This window comes from Lithobates pipiens, unplaced genomic scaffold, assembly GCF_037356315.1.
Source record: "Lithobates pipiens isolate NorthernLeopardFrog02 unplaced genomic scaffold, aLitPip1_a1.2 Scaffold_8, whole genome shotgun sequence".
NCBI classification, from domain to species: Eukaryota; Metazoa; Chordata; class Amphibia; order Anura; family Ranidae; genus Lithobates; species Lithobates pipiens.
In genome coordinates, this window is record NW_027507903.1 from 627,661,163 (window position 1) to 627,684,476 (window position 23,314).

The following is a 23,314-nucleotide window of genomic DNA, read 5'->3' on the forward strand; positions in this document are numbered from 1 at the left end:
TACAACACCCTTCTAACTCAGTTCTCAGGAATGCACTTTGCCTGTAATCCATCCTCTGGCACAAAATTTATTAACTAATTGGACTATAAGATTTACTTTGAGCTGACCTTTTGTTTCATTAGATCTTTAAAGAATTACCGAATCATGTCAAATTCATTAGAATTCATTCGTTATATTTCTTTCGTATTTGTTATTTTTTTTCCGAATGTCCGAAAGATGCAAAATTCGGCCGAATTTCGATTCGTTAAGAAACGAATTGCACAAGCCTAATGATAAGCTTAGATTGCTCTCTTCTCTAGTGCCACTGTTTATCATATATATTTTGGTGAACTTTTCTTATATATTTATAATCTATGGAAATAACTAAAGATCAGCGTTCATAGAAGAGGTCCACAGAACCGTCAAGATTTGAAGACTGTGTGAAAGAATGTGCCAAAATCACACCTGAGCAAAGCATGCGACTAGTTTCTCCATACAGGAGGCTTTTTAATATTTACTTTTCTATCAGATTTACTTTTTTTTTACATTATGATTTTATTTTCTTAATAGCCTTTTTAAAGTCCTTGTTCCTGAAGGTGTATATGATCGGATTAAGCAGTGGAGTTATTACAGTGTAAAAGAGAGAGAGGACCTTGTTCAGAATATCTAGTTGACCTTTTGTTGGAATCAAATACACAGCAATTAGCGTCCCGTAAAAAATGCACACTGCGGTCAAGTGAGAGCTGCAGGTGGTGAAGGCTTTTTTTCTTCCTGTAATTGATTTTATTTTGAGTATGGTTATAACAATATAGATATATGAAACAACAATTAATATAAAAGGTGTTACAACACAGATGAAACCTACTACATATGTCTGATTATGGATCCATGAAGTATCGGAGCAGGAAAGCTCAAGTATGGGTTCATAGTCACAGAAGAAGTGATGAATGATGTTTGGTCCACAGTAGTATAGATTGCACAAAGAAATGGAGTCAACCAATGTCATTGTAAAACCCAGCAACCAAATGATAATCACTGATTTAATGCAAATTGATTGGTTCATTATAGAGTTGTAATGTAGGGGCTTACAGATGGCCAAATACCGGTCATAGGACATCACAGTCAGTAGAAAACACTCTGAGGCCTCAGCATGGGCAAAGAAGAAGAACTGGATGATACAACCAGCAAGAGACATGGTACATCCATCATGTAAGATGATATAAAGAAGGTTGGGAAGAATATCTGTAGACAGACTGATATCAAGCAATGATAGTTGGGTGATGAAGAGGTACATGGGAGACTGAAGTGTTTTACTCAGATGAAATAAAACCACAATAAAAAGATTTCCAGAAATAGTAATACAATATATGAAAAACAGCACCAAGAAAAATAGAATTGTTATGCTTTCTATTTTTGGAAAACCTGTTAGTACAATATAGGTTACATTATTGTGATAGCCCATCTGGTAAGAGAATATAAAAATACACAATAATTTTGGTTCTAACCAGGTAAAAAATTCTCCACGTTCAACTCCTCACAATTCTGGTGGATGGCAAAACAAAAACAACATTTAATCTGACATCTATTCATTCAATTTTGTTAAGATACTTTTTCAATATGTTACTATCCAGCTTTTAACCTTTCTACATAATTTTGTGTTATCAGCAAAACATAGTCACATTGCTCTGTATTAGATTTTTCAGGTAATTAACACACACAAAAAAACAACAACTAGGCTTAATATTTTTTGATGTACACCTCTCAACCATATTGTCCAGCATTCTGAAAGGCCACCTGATAAGTGAATATAAAGTTATTAATAATTTAGCTTGGAACAAGATATTCATCCATGATAGTCAGCCTCACACAACTAAAGTGGTTTTGGTCCAGTGTAACCCAACCAAAAAAAAAAAAAAAAAAAGAAAAAGAAAATGTTCACCTGCCACTTGATTATCCAAATTCCATTTTTATAACGTTTTATGAAGTTTTAAGCATTATTCCTTATGGTGGCCATACACTAAGGCCGCGTACACACGGGCGGACTGTTCGCCCAACCTTGTCCGCTGAACAGTGTTTGGGCGGACAGTCCGCTCGTGTGTGGGCTTTCAGCGGACAGTTTCAGCGGACAGTTTGACGGACAAAGTCTTTCGGAAATTCCGAAAAACTGTCCGCTGAAACTGTGTTTGAGCGAACAGTCCGCCCGTGTGTAGGCTACTTTCGAAATGAGCAAACTGTTCCCGCTCGGAGGAAAGTCTGCTCCTTTCGAGCGCGTGTGAAGGTAGGCGGGGCCCGCGACGGAGACGTCACGGGCTCCGCCGCCTGGAATGGGCTTAAAGGGGAACCCTAACGCCGAAAAAAATCGGCGTGGGGGTTCCCCCAAAGTCCACAACAGACCCTTGTCCGAGCACGCTACCCGGCCGGCCAGGAAAGGGGGGCGAGCGAGCGCGCCCCCCCTCCTGAGCCGTACCAGGCCGCGTGCCCTCAACATGGGGGGGTGCCTTGGGGAAGGGGGGGCCGCGCGGCCCCCCCACCCCAAAGCACCTTGTCCCCATGTTGATGAGGACAAGGGCCTCTTCCCGACAACCCTGGCCGTTGGTTGTCGGGGTCTGCGGGCGGGGGGCTTATCGGAATCCGGGAGCCCCCTTTAAGAAGGGGGCCCCCGGATACCGGCCCCCCACCCTATGTGAATGAGTATGGGGTACAATGTACCCCTACCCATTCACCTGTGAAATAAAGTACAAAAAAAAACACAACACAGGGAAAAAATATTTTATTGCACAGCTCCGGGGGTCTTCCGTCTTCGGGGGTCTTCTCGCCGGACTCCTCCGCTATCTTCGTGTAGCTCTCTTGCTAGCGGAGGAGTCCGGCTTTCTTCCTCCCCGCCGCCGGCCTCTTCTCCCGACTTCGGGGGTCTTGTCCCCCTCTTCGGTTCTTCTGCCGGGCCACCGCGCCTTCTTGTAGCTCTTTTGCAGGCGGTGGCCCGGTCTTCTGTCGCCGCTGCCTTCCGTTCTTCTGTCGCCGCCTTCGGTTCTTCTGCCGGGCCACCGCGCCTTCTTGTAGCTCTTTTACAGGCGGTGGCCCGGTCTTCTGTCGCCGCTGTCGCTGTCGCCGTCGCCGCCTTCCGTTCTTCTTCTTCTTCTTGTTCTTCTTCTTCTTCTCCAGGAGATGTTGACACGTCGCTCTCTCCGGCCGGAATGCCAGAGCCGCGCTGTGCGGTCACTTATATAGTGACAATGGGGCGGGGTCACATGGTATATGTCACATGGGTTGGTCACATGGTGACCCCGCCCCCTTACGATGTCATAGTCCCCATGTGACATCAACCCATGTGACCAACCCATGTGACATAGAAGAACCGAAGAGGGGGACAAGACCCCCGAAGTTGGGAGAAGAGGCCGGCGGCGGGGAGGAAGAAAGCCGGACTCCTCCGCTAGCAAAAGAGCTACACGAAGATAGCGGAGGAGTCCGGCGAGAAGACCCCCGAAGACGGAAGACCCCCGGAGCTGTGCAATAAAATATTTTTTCCCTGTGTTGTGTTTTTTTTTGTACTTTATTTCACAGGTGAATGGGTAGGGGTACATTGTACCCCATACTCATTCACATAGGGTGGGGGGCCGGTATCCGGGGGCCCCCTTCTTAAAGGGGGCTCCCGGATTCCGATAAGCCCCCCGCCCGCAGACCCCGACAACCAACGGCCAGGGTTGTCGGGAAGAGGCCCTTGTCCTCATCAACATGGGGACAAGGTGCTTTGGGGTGGGGGGGCCGCGCGGCCCCCCCTTCCCCAAGGCACCCCCCCATGTTGAGGGCACGCGGCCTGGTACGGCTCAGGAGGGGGGGCGCGCTCGCTCGCCCCCCTTTCCTGGCCGGCCGGGTAGCGTGCTCGGACAAGGGTCTGTTGTGGACTTTGGGGGGACCCCACGCCGATTTTTTTCGGCGTTGGGGTTCCCCTTTAAGTCCATTCCAGGCGGCGGAGCCCGCGACGTCTCCTTCGCGGGCCCCGCCTACCTGTACACGCGCTCGAAATGGGCGGATTTGCCTCCGCCTTACGTGGGCGAGTCCGTTCATTTCAAAAGTTGAGCGAACTGTTTGGCAAACAGTTCGCTGAAACAGTCCGCTCAAAAAGTGCCGTGTGTGGCCATGTCCGTCCATGCTAATTTTGAGCGGACTGTTTGCCGAAACTGTTTGACGAACAAAGTTGGGCGAACAGTCCGCCCGTGTGTACGCGGCCTGACAGAAAAATAATTTGAAATTTGCTCATTTCAAAAGTTTGATTGTTTTTTGTACAATTAATGGGTGTTAATTGAAGATAGTTTCAGACTGTCAAGACCCAAAAAAGTCTGAAATGAAAAGTTTGAATTTTTTTTTTTTACCAATGAACAAGAAATCTAAAAATGCATGTGTTTCTCGGGCCAGCAAAAATCAATGTGTGTGAAATGCACATGGCCAGAGAGAACTAACCTGAAGTTCAAAGTTTGTGTGAACAAACCTTCATCCAGAGACAGCAACAATCCACAAACATCAACACTACAGTACGACTGAAGGCATGTACTGTGATTTTTTGGTTTACATAATACAATATTTTAATAAACATTATTAGAAAGAGCAAACACCAATGTAAACAAATACAGATTTTATCATAATGTAATGTAATTTTTGTGTATATATATATATATATATATATATATATATATATATATATATATATATAAAAGCAAGCACCACATTATAACATTTCATATAAATTGCACAAATAGTGTAGCTCCTAAATTACTAATATATGCTTAGATTTTTTTTTTTGTAAATGCAATCTTTAAAAATACCTGAATTTCAATTAATATTAACCTATTTCATTCTCCGTATGGCAGAGCTCTAATAGTCAAAGAAGAAACAGCACTAGGAACCAGTCAGGCATATTGCAGTCTAAGGCCGCGTACACACGGGCGGACTGTCTGACGGACTTGGTCCGCTGAAACGTGTTTCAGCGGACAGTCCGCTCGTGTGTGGGCTTCAGCGGACTTTTTCAGCGGACAGTCTGGCGGACTAAGTCTTTCGGAATTTCCGTAATACAGTCCGTCCAACTTTGGTTTCAGCGGACAGTCCGCTCGTGAGTAGGCAAGTTGGACGGACTAAGTATGGCGCATGCTCAGAAAGGATTTACCGTATATACTCGAGTATAAGCCGAGATTTTCAGCCTCTTTTTTGAGGCTGAAAGTGCCCCCCTCGGCTTATACTCGAGTCATCGCTGTCTGCCCGCTCGATCAGCGTGTCGAGCAGACAGACAGCGGCCATTCTATAATTCAAAAGCCGCGCCTCCGGCTCCGCCTTCGCCTGTGATAGGCGGAACACTGAATTTCCCAGCAGCCTGTGTTCCGCCTATCACGGACATCGTATCATCCTCGTACTACGGACGAGGATGATACGATGTACGTGATAGGCGGAACACAGGCTGCTGGGAAATTCAGTGTTCCGCCTATCACAGGCGAAGGCGGCGGCGCAGCTTTTGAATTTTACAATGGCCGCCGAGGCGCCGACGAAGAGGGCACGGGACGGAGGCAAGGCAAGGCACGGCACGGGACGGGACGGGACGGAGGCAAGGCACGGCGGCAAGGCACGGAGGCAAGGAGGCAAGGCACGGGACGGAGGCTCGGGACAAAGGCTCGGGACACAGGTAGGCTGGACACACACACACACACACACACACACACACACACACACACACACACGGATGGATACACACACACACAGGGATGGATGGATGGATGGAGACACACACACACAGGGATGGATGGATGGATGGATGGAGACACACACACACAGGGATGGATGGATGGATGGACACACACACACACAGGGATGGATGGACGGACACACAGGGATGGACGGACACACAGGGATGGACGGACACACAGGGATGGACGGACACACACACAGGGATGGACAGGCATGTCTCACCCTCGGCTTATACACGAGTCAATAAGTTTGCCAGTTTTTTTGGGGGTAAATTGGGGGCCTCGGCTTATATTCGGGTCGGCCTATACTCGAGTATATACGGTACACGGCCGAAGGTTGCATTGCAGTGTATTGGACGTCGTATTTCTAGTCCCGTCGTACGTGCTGTACACGTCATCGTGCAAGCTTTCAGCGAACTGTCTGTTCGTCGTGTGTGGTCAAGTCTGTTCATTCAAAAGTAGGACGGACTGTCTGTCGGATTGTCTGACGGACTTAGTTGGACGGACAGTCCTCTCGTGTGTACGCGGCCTAAGGAGCATGCTGATGGTAGGATAGAAGAGTGACATAAAATAAATGCTTCAGTCTGCTGCTTTTACTTTCACTGTCCAGTCACCAAGTAGATGAGGAGAGAAGACTTAAAAAAAGATTATACTGCAGCAGAAAATAATCAGGTCCTCTTCTATACCTGGTAGAACTCTGCTGTGTGGCAGAGTTGTTTAAATCCCAGCACTAGGGGCACACAATAAAAAATATTTGGCCGGTAAAATAACTCCCATATATGTATTTCATCTGTGTATTTAGCTGTTTGCTTGGAGTTTACCTTTACTTTAATAAGATCAGCAAACTTTCCTTGTAATTCCTTAATGCTGTTTTGGTGTCATCTGACATTTGTTGCCCTACTTTTTGCCCTATTTAAACAAAAACATAGCATAGCATTAAAACCTGGTTTCACATTCGTGTTGGTCCCCAAGCCTTACTCAATAGAAGCAATTGTTTGCATACACTGGACTGATGGTTGCCAACAAGTCTGAAACAGCTTGGAAAAAATGGCTCTATAACATTGGGCTGTGTCTCTGCTGTACACTAATGGGTCTGGATGGCCAGAAGAGCAGAAATAAATGAATGACATGGATCCACCTTTTCTGTTGAAGTAAGATATAATAACTTTTTTTGTTTGTTTAATATGTGTTTATATCATACATGTGAATATTTTCTGTTCTATGATGGATTTACTGTGAATTATAGAACCAACAAATTGGAGGGATACAATATAAAAGAATATTGACATGTTTTTTATCTAGTTGACATTTATTGGTTGCCTAAGCTTTCCTACTGTAGTGATGACCTCCTAATGAGTAGTTGAGTTTAATAGGCCCTCCCTGCCTTTCTCCTAGTGCACTGGCTGTCTACTGCTCCAAATCCCTCACCGACCCACCAGCGGTAACCAAATGGCTGAAATCTACTCTATCAATCATTACTTAAATCAACTGGCTCAAAGTCAAAGAGAGAGAAGGTGTGGTTTACAGTATACCTAAAACATAGCAACGATGAATTCCCTCTGCTTGGAAATGGCTCTAGAACAGATTCCTTCACAGTCAACAGGCCTGGGAGGTAAAGGGCTTTTGTACTCCTCATCAACCCAAGGCAGTAGACCTTGGAAACTATGGCAATATCACGTATACTAGCATCCTCTCCAGAACAAGCCTGGAGAAAAAGACCCTTCTAGAAGGGCTCTTCATATATTTCTTTCCTATACCTATCTGTCTCGTGATTGGCAATACACCTCCTAGGTCAGGGTGAAATAAATATTCATAACCCCTAATATTGCATCTTTTGCTCTATCTGCTGGAGAACACCCCATAACAGCACACAAAAGCAAACAATGCCCTACGCTTAGAGGAAATACAAAGAATGAAGAAACTAATAACGATCAATTATTAGTTTTGTCTTTCTCTGAATCAACTGTGGTTGAAGGATTGTGTATATGGGATTGTATGATCCTTCTTTTTAATTGATTGAACCAGATGGACTTGTGTCTTTTTTCAACCTCACTATGTAACTATATTCCAGTGCAAAATGTGGTGGATTAGGTATCTTAATGCCACAACCCCCCCCCCCCCCCCCCGGTTTAAGTGAAGCAGAAAGCTACAAAGGGTTGTGGGGATGAGAAGGGCCCCACAACCCTTTGGTGGACATCCTAGCTGTCCACCAAACATACATTTGATGTAAATCAGCTAAATACAGTCCCATGTGCATTAAAAGAAATGTTTTTGGGGGCATGGCCAACACTTGAGCTGCATGGATGGTCTCCTCTGAGCTCTGCACACTGATCTTGGAACAGCAACTCCTCACAGCTCATCGGGACCTTATTTCCAGCTGAAATTGCTATCGACAGCTCCCCACACCCTTTACTAACATGGCAATAAAAAAAAAGAAAGAGGACAAGTACCACCTGAAAAAGATCATGCCCTTCCTCTTCCAGTTGGCCTCGGGAACCGGCCAAGATGACGCTACGGCTGCAGCACCTGACTCTCCCCACACAGCTCCCGGAAGCACTCTTCTCAGCAGATGAGACACAGGAGCAGGGGACATGGAGCTCTCTGGAGCTTCCCTGAATCTACCCTCATCGCCCCCCAGCGCAAAACACACAACGGCAGCCCAGCCAAGGCTAGAATGTGACTGGATACAGCCTCAGTGAGGCATACTACTTCAACCATTAGTCCTGGCAGTAGTGTTCCTGATCCCTTTGCCACATTCCCTACAAATGGGCACCCTATATTGGATACCACTTTTAAAGAGATGTTAACCATATCAAGAAATTCATTACAAGGCAACATGTTATCTATTCTGCAGCAATTCCTTTCTGACATCCTCTCTCACTAACAGAGTTTCTCCTATTGAAAATCAAATTTTACTGCAACTATATGTGACTTGGTAGATGCACATGAGGATAATCTAGAGAAGCAGGCATAGATCAAATGGATATTGGCAGACCTGTCAGAAAGGTCACACCGTATTAACATAAAAATCAGGGCTTTTGTGGAAACAGTGCAAAACCATGAACTGTTCGGCTATGCTACAGGACTAATCAAAACATTGCTACCTCAAAATTGTAATATATCTAGTAATAGATCGCATCCACCACCTGTCATTGCCATCTTTTCTACCTGATACTATCCCAAGAGACGTGATCCTGCACATACACTTTTACCACACTAAAGAACAACTAATTTAGAAATCTAGACATCCTTCAATCATGCAGGGAGATCAATTCAGTCACCAAAGCATTCAGAAACCATACCAATGTCTATCAATGGATTAACCCAGCAAAACTGCTGATCACCTACAAAAATGTAAAGTACATAGTGTCTACCTTGGCAGACAGCATCCAACGTCTTCATTCTTGGGGTACAATCCCTGAAGCTCCAGACCCGCCTCAGAAAAATCGCAGATCTCATATTTCGCCTCCGAATAACCAACTTCCTCAGTGCACTCTATCAACACAAATGCTAAATGAGGTTCTTGGCCCATAACTGTCTTTATATCATGGATGATATTTTGGTATTTTCTCGGTTTTTGTATAACACTTTTGCATAGCACTCAATTGTAGAATCAGTATTCCAACTGCTTGGTTCATTGTTTGTTCTATTTGAGTTTTTCTGGTCACACAGTGTTTCTTTTGGTTGACTTGATTGTTTTCTTAGTCCTTTGCACGCTCATACACATCTATGGCTTACCTTCATACTGAATACCTAATTGTTGTTAATCCCATTCTACGCATATTCAACTTCAAGTTCTTTCTGACGTATCGGAAGTAGCCCATCCAATCTGACTAACATGCATACCATTCTTTTATCACTTATCTCTTCAACTACAACTGCACCAGTATCCTACCCCTAAATATGGCTATTAAATTCCTCAGCATAAATGCTAACAGCCTCAATCACCCAGAAAAGTGGACCTCCCTTTGAAAATTAGCTATTGAGTTCCAGTGTGATGTCCTATGTGTGCAGGAGACACAATTTAAAGCCCTCTGTATGCCACTCTGCTCTCCTCTCATAGCCAGTTACCATAAATCTTTACAGCTATTGCTGCCCCCAAAGAGGGGGGGGGTACTAGTAGTGATGAAATCTACTCTCTCATTTCAATTGCATCACAGTACTCTAAATCCAGCTGGACGTTTTATCATCCTTGTGTGCTCTCTCAACAACTATGTATTTACACTAGTCAACGTACTGTATATGCACCCAGTTTCGACCTACTCTGTTTATTGCACAGAGAAAAAGAGAAAAATAGATGCTGTTCAAAAATAGGCTCTTCTTTGATGCAGAGATTTTAAATAAACTCGATCAACAATGTGGACACTTCTGTTCATCCAGATGTCCTAATCTCTCCCTAAACTCTTTCATGAAGGAGAACCAACTACAAGATGTTTGGAGATGTCAACACGCTACAGAGCAAGATTATACCTTCTTTCCCCCCTGTCAAAACTCATATTCTAGAATCGACTTGTTAACTGACCAATAGGCCCTCCAAAAAATATCCACTTCCCACATTCATTCGATCACATGGTCGGTCCACTCTCCTGTGAGCAGGACTTTCATAGACTCTCCTCATTACTCACCTACCTTCCCATGGCGTATGAACACCCACGTTCTACAAGCCTCCCCTTAATGTACCGTTTTAATTAATCATCTGGAAGTATTCTCTTTCTCACTAGCAAAGACTCTGTTTCCAAACTTACTAAGGTATGGGCAGCACACAAGGCCTATATGTGTGGCATCCTTATTCAACACGATTCCAGGGCCAAGAGAAAGAGATTACAGATCATTGACAGTCTTTGAAAAGAAATCCAGGATCTTGATTTAAAGAATAAAAAGCAAGCAACAGAACATCTGAAAACAGACTAGACGACCTCCGTTTAGAATGTCAGTCTCCATTGTTAGACAAATGTGAGTACAATCATAAGCGTTTTAAACCTTGTATGCCGACAGCAACAAAGCAGGCAATTTTTTATCCAAACATATTAAAGGCCTATGTACTATAACGGCCATCCCTTACCTGTACCATGCATTTATTAAGGAAAAGCTGATCAACCCCCAGGATATAGCAAAAGCGTTTAGCGAATACTATAACTCCATACACAATCTGAAAGATGATCCCCAATACCAAGTAACCCACTCCCTCTATCATAGTGTCTTTTCTGCAATCCATTCAACTACCTAATCTAACTGATTCACGATAAACAGATCCTACAGTCCCCATTCACAACCCAAGAGATAGATAAAGCTATTAAATCTCTCTCCAATAACAAAGCACCTAGTGATGGCTTTGTTGCTGAATACTACAAACAATTTGCACCCATTCTAGTGGAACGTCTTGCTTCACTGTTCAATCCTGCAGCTTTAATAATTACCTTACCAAAGCCTGGAAAAAAAAACAATTACCCCCCAGAACTTTTGTCCTATATTAAATCACAACCTAAAACTCTATGCAAAGGTTATAGCAAATAGGATAATAAATATACTACCCTCTCTTATTCACCCAGATCATCGGGATTCACTAAGGGGAGGCAAACAGCGGACACCACAAGATGCTTAAGCAATATTGTCCATCTTGCCAATTGCCAGAAAATGCCTTCTATGCTCCTGTGCTTGGACGCAGAGAAGGCATTTGATAGGGTTTACTGGTCCTATTTAGAGCAAACACTGTGGAAATTAAAATTTTAAGACCATATCCAATCCAGAATCATGAGACTTTATACTAAACCATTATCCCAAATCGACTGTTCTGTGATGCTTTCTACACCCTTACCCACATCAAATGGTATATGTCAGGAGTGTCCCTTATATCCTCTTATTATTAACCTTCTTATGAAACTTTGGCTCAAACATCTCTGGGTTCACAATTTGTTGCCGAGAACACAAAATTAATATGTTAATTAATGCCGATTATGATGTAATTTTTATGTTAACCACACTAAACCTCTTCCCTAAATAAGGTACAATCAATATAAGGGAGTTTAGTTTGATTTTATACTATAAGGTGAACATTTCCTAATCTTACATACCAGGCCTCAATATACCTTCAGATATCCAATCCAGCCTCACTGATTACCTTCCCTATGCTTGGGCACAACACTTCATACTTAAGAGTGAATATTACAGCTAATTCCAAATTCCTACTTTAGAAAAAATGTCTTTCTTTCTTACAGTCCTTACAATCAGATTTATCACATAGCTCAAAATTTACTTTCTCCTGGCTGGGCAGACTAGCTGCCTTCAGGATGCTTAAACTCACACAATTATTGTACCTTTACAGTTCCCTACCTATCCCAATGCCTGCATCTTATTTCAGGAAATTTGAGGCATCATTAGGCCAATTTATCTGGCAAAGTAAACATACAAGTTGTCCCCACATCAAGCTTATCAAACACAATTCATTAGGAGGGTTGGGTTATGCTGACCTCAGGGATTACTATTATGCCTCATTACTGGTACAACTCAAACCATGGCTTCTGCCCCACTCACTTAATATATGGTGGGATTTAGAAGCCCTCCAACTCCTTGATCGAAATCTTTACAACTGGCTTATTAGCACCCTCCGGATAAACAATAAAGACAAACTTCCATCACCCACTATACTCTCTTTCAGCATTGCCCCATCTGGTTTTCAAAACACCATGGGTACCTCTCCATTCCAATTACTGCTCCCTTTATCCATCATCAATATAATACCTCCCACACTGGAAAAAAGACCTGTCCCCTAACCCATCGGAAATGATTACCACCACCCACCAACATTTTCTATGGGAGAAACCTCTCACCCTACAGCACAAAACACTCCATTCCTTTGACCTTATATGGAAACCTTGGTCCCTTCGGTACCCCTCTTAGGTTCTCAGTACTTCAAACCTAACTAATGTAACCAAATGACTCCAATGTATGCCTAAACCTGACAAATACACCCTTCTCTGATAAATAACCGCTAGTGCCTTGTACCCCTCTTTATATTCTTATTGGTATTCCCTTTTTTTTGTATTTCCTTTACTTGGAACATTTTATAGTATTAGTAAAAATGTACTTGTTGTCATTATGTTTATATTTACACAATTTCCTATCTTGGGATTACTATTAAAGCAGCTATGGCCGCATGCTATTGATGTAGTACTTGTTTCCTTTTAAAAATCAAATAAATATATATATATATATATATATATATATATATATATATATATATATATATATATATATATATATATATATATATATATATATATATATTTTAAATATATTTATTTAATTTTTAAAAGGAAACAAGTACTACATCAATAGCATGCGGCCATAGCTGCTTTAATATATATATATATATATATATATATATATATATATATATATATATATATATGTATAAAACATAACTCCAAACATCAATACTCAATCTTGGGAAGGAAAAGGCATTACACAAGTGTCAGACTTATACGACTCTGGGGTCTTTAAGCACTTTCCAACACCTCAAAAGGAATTCGATCAACCTTCTAATTACTATTTCCAGTACATCAGCACCACTCATTGCCTTATACATTCCCCTAATATATTCTGACACATACCCAAGCTAGCATGGAAATTCTGGACAGATGAACACTCTCACATGAAAGGCATATCTCTCTTTTATCAGTTTTTACAAGACAAACTAACTTTCACCAAATTCAACTCCCAGATTAAATGGGGACGTCAACTAGGAAACTCATATGCAGAAGCTCAAGGGTTGGATGCACTCAAGGGTTCTAAATCTGCTAATCTTTGGGAACTGTCTTACAAAATTACCTTCCACTGGTACAGAACACCCTTCATACTACATGCGGTAGACTCTTCTTTATCACCTCTTTGCTGGAGAGGCTGCAAATCCCATGGCATTCTCATGCACATATTTGGTCCTGCAAAATCTGATAATTGGTCTGCCATCATTCGATTAATCCAGAAAGTTATGCACATTCAAATGAATCCCTTGCCTGAACTAGCCATCTTGAAACTTCACTCACTCAGATGTATAGTTATTAATATACTTTTATCATCTAGACTAGTCATCACTCACAACTAACTCTCTTATACCTGTCCTTCATACTCTGAAATAGTTGCCCTCACTCAGTCGTATAGCACATATGAATGCATGTTTGCTTAAAGCAAAGGCCACCTATGTGCAGCCCAAGAGAAATGGTTCTCTTGGTCTACTTGATATGCTAAGGAGTACGCTACCAAAAACGAGTACGCCATACATAAGAGAAGTTAATTCTTTCTTGATCTTGATGAAAACCCTTCCAATACCATTGTTCTGTTTTCCTAATGAAATTGTTTCTCATGGATATGCTGCTTGAACTTATATTTGAAGTGTAAGAGCATTGATGGCAACAGTCTATGTTTTCTTTTCTTTTCATTTGTTATTTGACACCTACCATCCTGTATTGAATTAATATTCATGCAAATTTCAATAAAAAAATATTTTGAAATGGAAAAAAAATAAAGTGTATGCAAATCTTACTGATCATTTTCTTAAGAAAGCCCAAAGAAGCAAAGCCTGCCCCCTGCCAGCATACTGTAGACAAGGAACCTTGCTCTCTACTTCAAATCTATGCTCTCCCTGTAGAGGTCTGATACAACCCCTGTCAGTCAGAACTAGTATGTTTTAGCCAGCAAGAATCATGAGTTTTGTTGAATGAGGCACTATAGGTCATGTTAGATCTCTGCAGAGAGTCTACTGTATCTACACAGAGACCTGGTGTCCTCTTCAGCATGCTAGCAGGAGGCTTTTCTATATAGTCTGTGGCTTCTTTATAAAGGAAGCCAACCAACACTTGAAACAGCCATTTTTTTATACGCCTGGGAAGCATTTAGCTGATTTAAAAAGAAATTGCAGTTGGAAAATAATAAATGTAAAATATTCATGTGCAATATTTCATATCCTAGAACCTCTGGGGGAATCTAGGATGGACAAGGACATGGGGGTTCTAGTAGATGACAGGCTCAGCAATGGCATGCAATGTCAGGCTGCCTCTAACAAAGCAAAAAGAATATTGACATGCATTAAAAAGGGGATTCATTCCAGAGATAAAATGATAATTCTCCCGCTCTACAAGACTCTGGTCCAGCCGTACCTGGAGTATGCTGTCCAGTTCTGTGCACCAGTCCTCAGGAAGAATGTACTAAGTACAAAGAAGGGCAACAAAGCTAATAAAGGGTCTGGAGGATATTAGTTATGAGGAAAGGTTGCGAGCACTGAACTTATTCTGTCTGGAGAAGAGACGCTTAAAAGGGGATATGATTTCAATATACAAATATCATACTTGTGACCCCACAATAGGGATAAAACTTTTCCGCAGAAGGGAGTTTAACAAGATTCGTGGCCACTCATTAAAATTAGAAGAAAAAAGGTTTAACTTTAAACTACGCAGAGGGTTCTTTACTGTAAGAGCAGCAAGGACGTGGAATTCCCTTCCACAGGTGGTGGACTCAGCAGGGGACATCGATAGTTTCAAGAAACTATTATATAAGCACCTGAACAACTGCAACATACAGGGATATTCAATGTAATACTGACATATAATCACACACATAGGTTATACTTGATGGACTTGTGTCTTTTTTCGACCTCACCTACTATGTAACTATATTTACTTCGCTAAAACTTGATACACACATAAATACAAAACACATGAAATTTCCCTCAAAGGGACGACAAAAAAACAGCAGATAGTCATGAAGTTAGATGATTAGACAATGGCAAGTAAATTGCAGGTACAAAATGTAAAGAATATTATAACAATACACGGAACCAGGAAAACTCAAATTCCAAATGTATAATATAATCTGTTTTTTTGTTTTTTTTTAATAATTGGAAAAGATATGGTTAAATTTGGTGGTGGAGAGAAACTCTAAAACATATAGAATGTTATACATCTTATACTTCTACAGTTGTTCATCTGTAAGAAAACACAAAACAATAAGTCAATGCTTTGTCTATGTTTTCATTATTATTCAAACAGTTATTACATACTGTACCTCATTTCCATGCGCATTTTTAGAGATGACATCTGGATGTAATAGTTTACTTCGAAAATCTCATAGCAAACAATGTCAGATCAGCCATCTTATAGTTTAATGAAAATAATATACCACTTAGAGTAAATTATTAGTATCTGTTATTTACTGAGTTGATCTGAAACTCTTTTATACATTTACTCCTCCTTGGTTGGCTGTTTTTTGCATGGCTAATTAATCTGCTAGTTAATAACCTTTTAGGAATACTTTTTTAGACTGTATTTCTCCTGACAGAAACCCTTTAGTAATTTAGGAACTCCATGTTTATTGTTACAGCTTCTATCCATTCACCTATTTTACACATTTTCCTCTGCACATTTTAAATAAAAGTTATTTATAAACTACAAAGACCCTATTATTTGTTTATTGTATCATATTTTTATTTTTATATTTATTATATACTGTAGATATGGAATGTAGGATTTTTGCTATGGATTATAAGATTGTTAGTACCATCAACATTGTCTGAGAAGGTTCTTATCAATCCAAGCCATAGCACAGCTATTAGTATTTTGTTACTTTCAAGTGGACTTGTTTCTCTAATGTTGTAGATTTTTTTGTAGATTACCCAAGACTAGAAGACTAGGGATGAGCCAAACACCCCCCCCCCCCAGGTTCAGTTCGCACCAGAACTTTCGAATGGACCGAAAATTTGTGCAAACTTTAAAACCCCATTGAAGTCTATGGGACTCGAACGTTCAAAATAAAAAGTGCTACTTTTAATGGTTAATATGCACGATATTGTCCTAAAAAGGGTTTGGGGACCTGTCTCCTTCCCCAGGGGACATGTATCAATGCCTAAAACGTTTTTAAAAACGGCCTTTTTTTCGGGAGCACTGATTTTAATGACAATTAAAGTGATATATTCCTTTAAATATCGTGCCTGGGGGGTGTCTATAATATGCCTGTGAAGTGGCACGTGTTTCCCATGTTTATAACAGTCCCTGCACAAAATTACATTTAACGGAAAAAAAGTAATTTAAAACTGCTTGCAGTTTTAATGTAATATCTGGTTCCGGCAATATGGATGAAAATCATTGAGAAAAATGACATGGGTAGCCCCTTCTGCCCATTATCAGCTTCTTTGGGTCATGTACAGATATTAAGGGGAACCCCGTACCCAAATTAAAAAAAAGAAAGGTGTGGGGCCCCCAGGCCCTATATACTCAGAACAGCAGTATGCAGGCGGTGCAAACAAGACAGGGACTCTGAAGGTTTGTTGTGTTAAGTAGAATCTGTTTGTAATTTTGAACTGGTACATTTTGAAAGTGTAGCTCCAGTCAAAAATTCTATTTTTAAGCTTTTTCGAAAACATGGGAAGGGTTATCAACCCTGTATAATTTTTTTGCCGTCCGTCTTTTTTCATCTCACTTCCTGTTGTCTCCTTCCGTTTGCAAGTAGGAGTCATTTGTAAGTTGGATGTTTGAAGTAGGGGCCTGCCTTATATGCTCTGCAGAAATGGGGGCCTAAGTTGTTGGTGTTGCCACAACACTGTAGACAAATGGTCCCCACAGGCAGGAGTGCAGATGCAGCAGAAGGGATGGCGGCACCCTCAAGGCTGAAGAGAAAGCAGGTACAGGCAGGCTGGGTCATACACAACGGGCACGTCAGGTACAGGGGGTGAAGCAGAAGCGGAATAGGATTACAGGCCGGGTCATCAACAGGCTGGCAGTGGAGTGGCAGAAGGAGCAGGCAGGTGTGGAGTGGGGTTGGATGCAGGCAGGAAACAGGAACGCCAGGAAGCAAGCCAGGTCACAACAGAAACAGAAGGCAGGTAAGTAATTGCAGGTTACACAGGGAACACTGTAGAACAGACAGCAATGAGTCTGGAAACTGGCTGAGTTTAAATAGCCTGTTTGGGCGGCAAAATCTGTCACATGGTGCATGCACACCAATGGCATCCTGACAGGGGCAGAGGTAACATGTCATCTTCTTCTGCAGCCATCTTGGATGCTGGCATGCCCTTCCTGCCATGAAGAGGTAACAGGTCATCTTCTTCGCAGCCATCTTGGGTGCTGGCATGCCCTTCCTGACACCAACACTGTGCTCAAACAGTTCGGGGGACTCCTCAGGAGGACATGGTGGGTCTAGGGAATGAGTGACTGATGATGACATTAAGACGGGGGAAGAGAATGCGTTGGCAGCTGCTTTGCTAGTACACTGAGCCTGGGTGAGAGAGGATGAGAAGGATGAAGAGGGCTTGGTCATCCACTCTACCAAGTCTTCGGCGTGATGCGGCTCAACACAGTGGTGTAGCGGTTAGCACTCTCACCTAGCAGTAAGAAAGGTCGCTGGTTTGAATCCCAGCCACGACACTACCTGCCTGGAGTTTGTATGTTCTCCTAGTACCTGCATGGGTTTCCTCTGGGTACTCAAGTTTCCTCCCACACTCCAAAGACATGCAGGTAGGTTAATTGGCTTCTGTCCAAAATTGGCCCTAGTATATAAATGGGGACCTTGAATTGTGGGCTCCTTGAGGGTAGGGACCGATGTGAGTGTGTAATGTACAGTGATGGGGACAATTGTAGACACTCAGATTGAACTGGATGGACTGGTGTCTTTATTCAACCTTACTAACTATGTAACTAACACGTTCAGCTACCGAAAATAAGGACAAGCATTTCCCATGGCCACGAGCTGATGACGATGCACCGCATCCACGACCAGCACTGTTGTCTCTAGACACAGATCCTGCTTGCCCTCTTTTATTGGCTTGTGACTGTCTGCCTCTCCTTGGTGGCCTTCCAGACATAGTAATGGCCTGCAGGGAGATGGGAAAACAAGCAATTGGGTAGTGTATATTGTGCTGGAGGCACACAACACCCACTAACTCCTGCAGATGGCTGTATTAGAGAACACCAGCAATTAACTAACAACTAACTAACAACTAACATTAACTAGCAATTAACCCACTAACACCTGCAGATGGCTGTATTAGAGAACAACAGCAATAAAGAGTAGATACAAGTGTATACTGTGCTGTGCTGGAGACACACAACACCCACTAACTCCTGCAGATAGCTGTATTAGAGAACAACAGCAATAAAGGGTAGATATAGGTGTATACTGAGCTGGAGACACACAACACCCACTAACTCCTGCAGATGGCTGTATTAGAGAACACCAGCAATTAAGGGTAGCTACAGGTGTATACTGTGCTGTGCTGGAGGCACACAAAACCCACTAATAGGGAGGAGCTTGGTGTTCGAGTCGAACGCATGTTCGACTCGAACACCGGCTGTTCGCCCATCCGGCAAAGCCAGAACTCTGTGGGCCGTTCGCTCCAAATTCGCGTGGTGCTCACGGCCCACAATGCACTGCACCATCGCAGTGCAATACTGGCTCATGATTGGCCAAGCATGCACTGTGACCTCGTATACTTGGCCAAACACAGCGCCGGCAGCGAGGAGAGCCACGATTGGCCACAGGCAGGATGCTTGTGGCCAATTATAGCTCAGGCTGTGTAGTACACGCCCCAAACTATATAAGGCCGCCAGCGCGGCGGCCTTGTGTAGTGTTCCGGCGTCTGCAGTGGGTTAGTGGGTATTGTCTGTATGCCTTCACCGCAGAATACACCTGTATATACCCTTTATTTCTGTCCTCTAATTGAGCCATCTGCCATCTGCAGGAGTTAGTGGGTGACTGGGTATTGTCTGTGTGCCAGCACCGCAGAATTCACCTGTATCTACCCTTTATTGCTGTTCTCTAATTTAGCCATCTGCCCTCTGCAGGAGTTAGTTGGTGTTGTGTGCCTCCAGCGCAGTATAAACCTGTAGCTACCTATATTGCTCTTCTCTAATTGAGCCAACTGCAAGAGTTAGTGGGTGTTGTGTGCCTCCAGCGCAGTATATACCTGTAGCTACCTATATTGATGTTCTCTAATTGAGCCATCTACAGGAGTTAGTTGGTGTTGTGTGCCTCCAGCACAGCACAGTATACACCGGTATCTATATTTTATTGCTGTTGTTCTCTAATACAACCATCTGCAGGAGTTAGTGAGTGTTGTATGCCTCCAGAACAGTTTACACCTGTATCTACCCTTTATTGCTGGTGTTCTATAATAAAGGCATCTGCAGGAGTTAGTGGGTGTTGAGTGCCTCCAGCACAGCACAGTATACACCTATATCTACCATTTGTTGCTGGTGTGCTATAATAAAGGCATCTATAGGAGTTAGTGGGTGTTGTGTGCCTCCAGCACAGCACAGTATTCACCTGTATCTAGCTTTATTGCTTTTGTTCTTTCATACAGGCATCTGCAGTAGTTAGTGGGTGTTGTGTGCCTCCAGCACAGCACAATGTACACCTGTATCTACCCTTTATTGCTGGTGTTCTATAATAAAGGCATCTGCAGGAGTTAGTGATGTTGTGTGCCTCCAGCACAATATACACTACCCAATTGCTGGTTTTCCCATCTCCCTGCAGGCCATTACCATGTCTGGAAGGCCAACAAGGAGAGGCAGACAGGCACGAGCCAATAAAGAGGGCAAGCGGGCTCTGTGTCTAAAGACAACTGTGTTGGTCGTAGACGCGGTGCATCATCATCAGCACCTGGCCATGGGACACACTTGTCCCTCTTCATCCTCCTCATCCTCTCTAACCCAGGCTCAGGGTACTAGCAAAGCAGCTGCCCATGCATCATCTTCCCTCGTCTCAATGTCATCATCAGTGACTCCTTCCCTAGACCCACCACGTCCTCCTGAAGAGTCCCCGAACTGTTTGAGCACAGTGTTGGGTATATGCTCCAGGAGGATGCCCAGTGTTTTGTAGGCTCTGATGATGATACCCAGCTAGAGGAAGGCAGTAGTGTGAGTGCAGTGAGAGGGGATGCTCAAGAAGGACAGCAATCTGGCAGTCATGTTCCACCAGCTGTAGCATACTGCCAGGTTTGCTTCAGTGATGAAGAGGGAGGGGATGATGAGGTCGCTGACTCCATGTGGGTGCCTGATAGGAGAGAGGAGGAGGAGGCACATCTCCAATGAGGCAGGATGCCGTCCGGGTTCCAGCTTAGGGGCAGCACACCGACTGAATCACACCACAGAGCTCCGCCTGTGCATGGCGCTGCCTCTGCGCGTTATTCCAAAAGCTCTTTGGTGTGGGCCTTTTTTGAGACAAGTGCATCAGATCGCACCCCTGCTATTTGAAACATATGTCTCAAGCGTATTTCGCGTGGACAAAACATCAGCCGCTTGGGCACCGCATGCTTGACCAGACATACAGTATGTTGACCTGCCATGCAGCTCGTTGGCAAGCGTACCTTAAAGACCCACACCAAATAACAAAGCGGACCTCTCATTGCTCCTCATCAGCTGGGATCTCCAACCCCACTAGACCTTCAGTCCTCTCTGAAACCTGCACTGAGAGGAATAAAGAATGTGGAATTAGGTGTGTCACAGCCAAGTACTTGCGGGCAACCTGCTATCAGTACACCCACGTCCGATTGTAGCAGGCAAATTTCTCTGCCCCAGCTGCTGGACCATCGAAAGAAGTTCACTCCCAGCCATCCACATGCCCAGCGGTTGAATGCTAGCTTGGCTAAATTTATAGCACTTCAACTGCTGCCTTTTCAGTTGGTAGACTCGGGCCCCCTTCCGTGAGTTTGTGCAATGTGCGGTTTCTCAGTGGCAGGTCCCCAAACGCCACTTTTTCTCATGGAAGGCGATTCCAGCTCTCTACTGGCATGTGGAAGGAAATGTCCTTGCCTCACTGGACAGGGCGATCAGCGGTAAGGTGCATATTACCGCTGACTCATGGTTTAGCAGACATGGACAGGGATGTTACATATCTTTCACGGCCCATTGGGTAACTCTTCTAGCAGCTGGGAAGGATGCAGAACAAGGTGCATTAGTGTTGGAGGTTGTTCCGCCACCACGCCTCCAAAATTCTACTATTGGTTGTTACACACCTCTCTCCTCCACCCCCTCCTCTTCTTCTTCCTCTATGGCCTCTTCCAGTGCTCTGTCCTCGGAACCAGCAGTGCTCTGTAGGCGTTCAAGGGGCTACGCAAGTACGCAGGCAAAAATATGGTTTGTTTGGGGGACAAGAGTCCCACTGGGGCAGATATTTTGTTAACTGAATTTTTTTTTTTTTAAATGTCACATCCCTTCAAGACTGCCTATGCTAATGCTGAGTGACTGTCCTGTTATGTTGACTGACTATCCTCTTCCTCCTCAATGATCCTGCTGATAGCTTGGAAGAACCTTTTTGGTTCTGGGTGATGCCACCAGCCCAATTTTTCAACCCCTGTTTAACATGGGCGTGTAATTACAATTTTTATTGCAATGCTTTGCAGCAGGGCTCATTCTTGCACTCCAACTAGAGTATATGGGAGAGGTTGCAGTGTCGTAGCACCAGCACCAGTGCCTAAGGCCAAATTTTTCAGCCCCTGTTTAACAGGGGAATGTAATTACAATTCTTTACATAATATTTAACAGCAGGGCCCATTCCTGCGCCCACCGAGAGTAACTACGAGGACTTATAGTGTTGTGGCACCATCACCACAACCACCAAAGGCCCAATTTTTCTACCACTGTTCAACAATGGCATGTAATTACAATTGTTGATATAATCGTTCATAGCAGGGCACTCCAGCACCCACCAAGAGTCACTTTGAGGGCTTACAGTGTTGTGGCAACACCTTAGGCCCTCATTTCTGAAGAGTATATAGGGTAGGCTCCTACTTTCAAACATCCAACTTACAAACGTCTCCTACTTGCAAATGGAAGGAGACAACAGGAAGTGAGATGAAATATACCCCTAGGAAGGGAAATTCTCTCCTGTAAGAGTTGATATGGGAAAAACCTGTCTCCTCTCCACTGATGCTTTATCCCAATCCTTGTTTTACTAAAAACCCTAAATTTTCAAAAAACATTGGTCATTGGGACAGAAAGTGAGGTGAAATCTTCTGAAGAGGTGCACTGACAGAAAGAAAAATGTTACAGGGGTGATAACCCTTCCCTATGTTTTCCAAAAAGCTTAAAAATAGATTTTTTTGACTGGAGCTACACTTTAAAAATGTACCAGTTGAAAATTACAAACAGATTATACTTAACACAACAAACCTACACAGTACCTGTCTTGTTTGCACCGCCTGTATACTGTTCTTAGTATATAGGGCCTGGGGGCCCCATGCCTTTCCTTTTTTTTAATTTGGGTATGGGGTTCCCCTTAATATTCATACAAGATCCAAAGGGGCTGGTAATGGGTGGGGGGAGGGGGGTACATTTTTCTCAATGATTTTTATCCATATTGCCGGAACCAGACATTACATTAAAACCGCAGTTTTAAATGACTTTTTTTCAGTTAGAAATGTCATTTTGTGCAGGGACTGTTCTAAACATGGGAAGCACGTGCCACTTCACAGGCATACTATAGACACCCTCAGGCACGATATTTAAAGGAATATTTCACTTTTTTTTTACTTTAAGCGTCATTAAAATCAGTGCTCTCGAAAAAATGGCCGTATTTAAAACTTGAATTTGCATTGATACATGTTCCCAAACCCTTTTTAGGAC

At 43.2% G+C, this 23,314-nt stretch overlaps 1 protein-coding gene across 1 annotated transcript; it reads right to left on the reverse strand.

The window, feature by feature from the left end:
• Positions 1-234: 234 nt before the first annotated feature.
• On the reverse strand, positions 235-15,897 carry LOC143964001 (olfactory receptor 5G26-like). The gene is made up of 2 exons (XM_077473723.1): positions 15,765-15,897; positions 235-1,521 (listed from the first exon to the last, which is right to left on the reverse strand). The coding sequence occupies exon 2, from the start codon at positions 1,439-1,441 to the stop codon at positions 527-529; it is 915 nt and encodes a 304-aa protein (XP_077329849.1). The 5' UTR covers positions 1,442-1,521; positions 15,765-15,897; the 3' UTR covers positions 235-526.
• Positions 15,898-23,314: the final 7,417 nt, after the last annotated feature.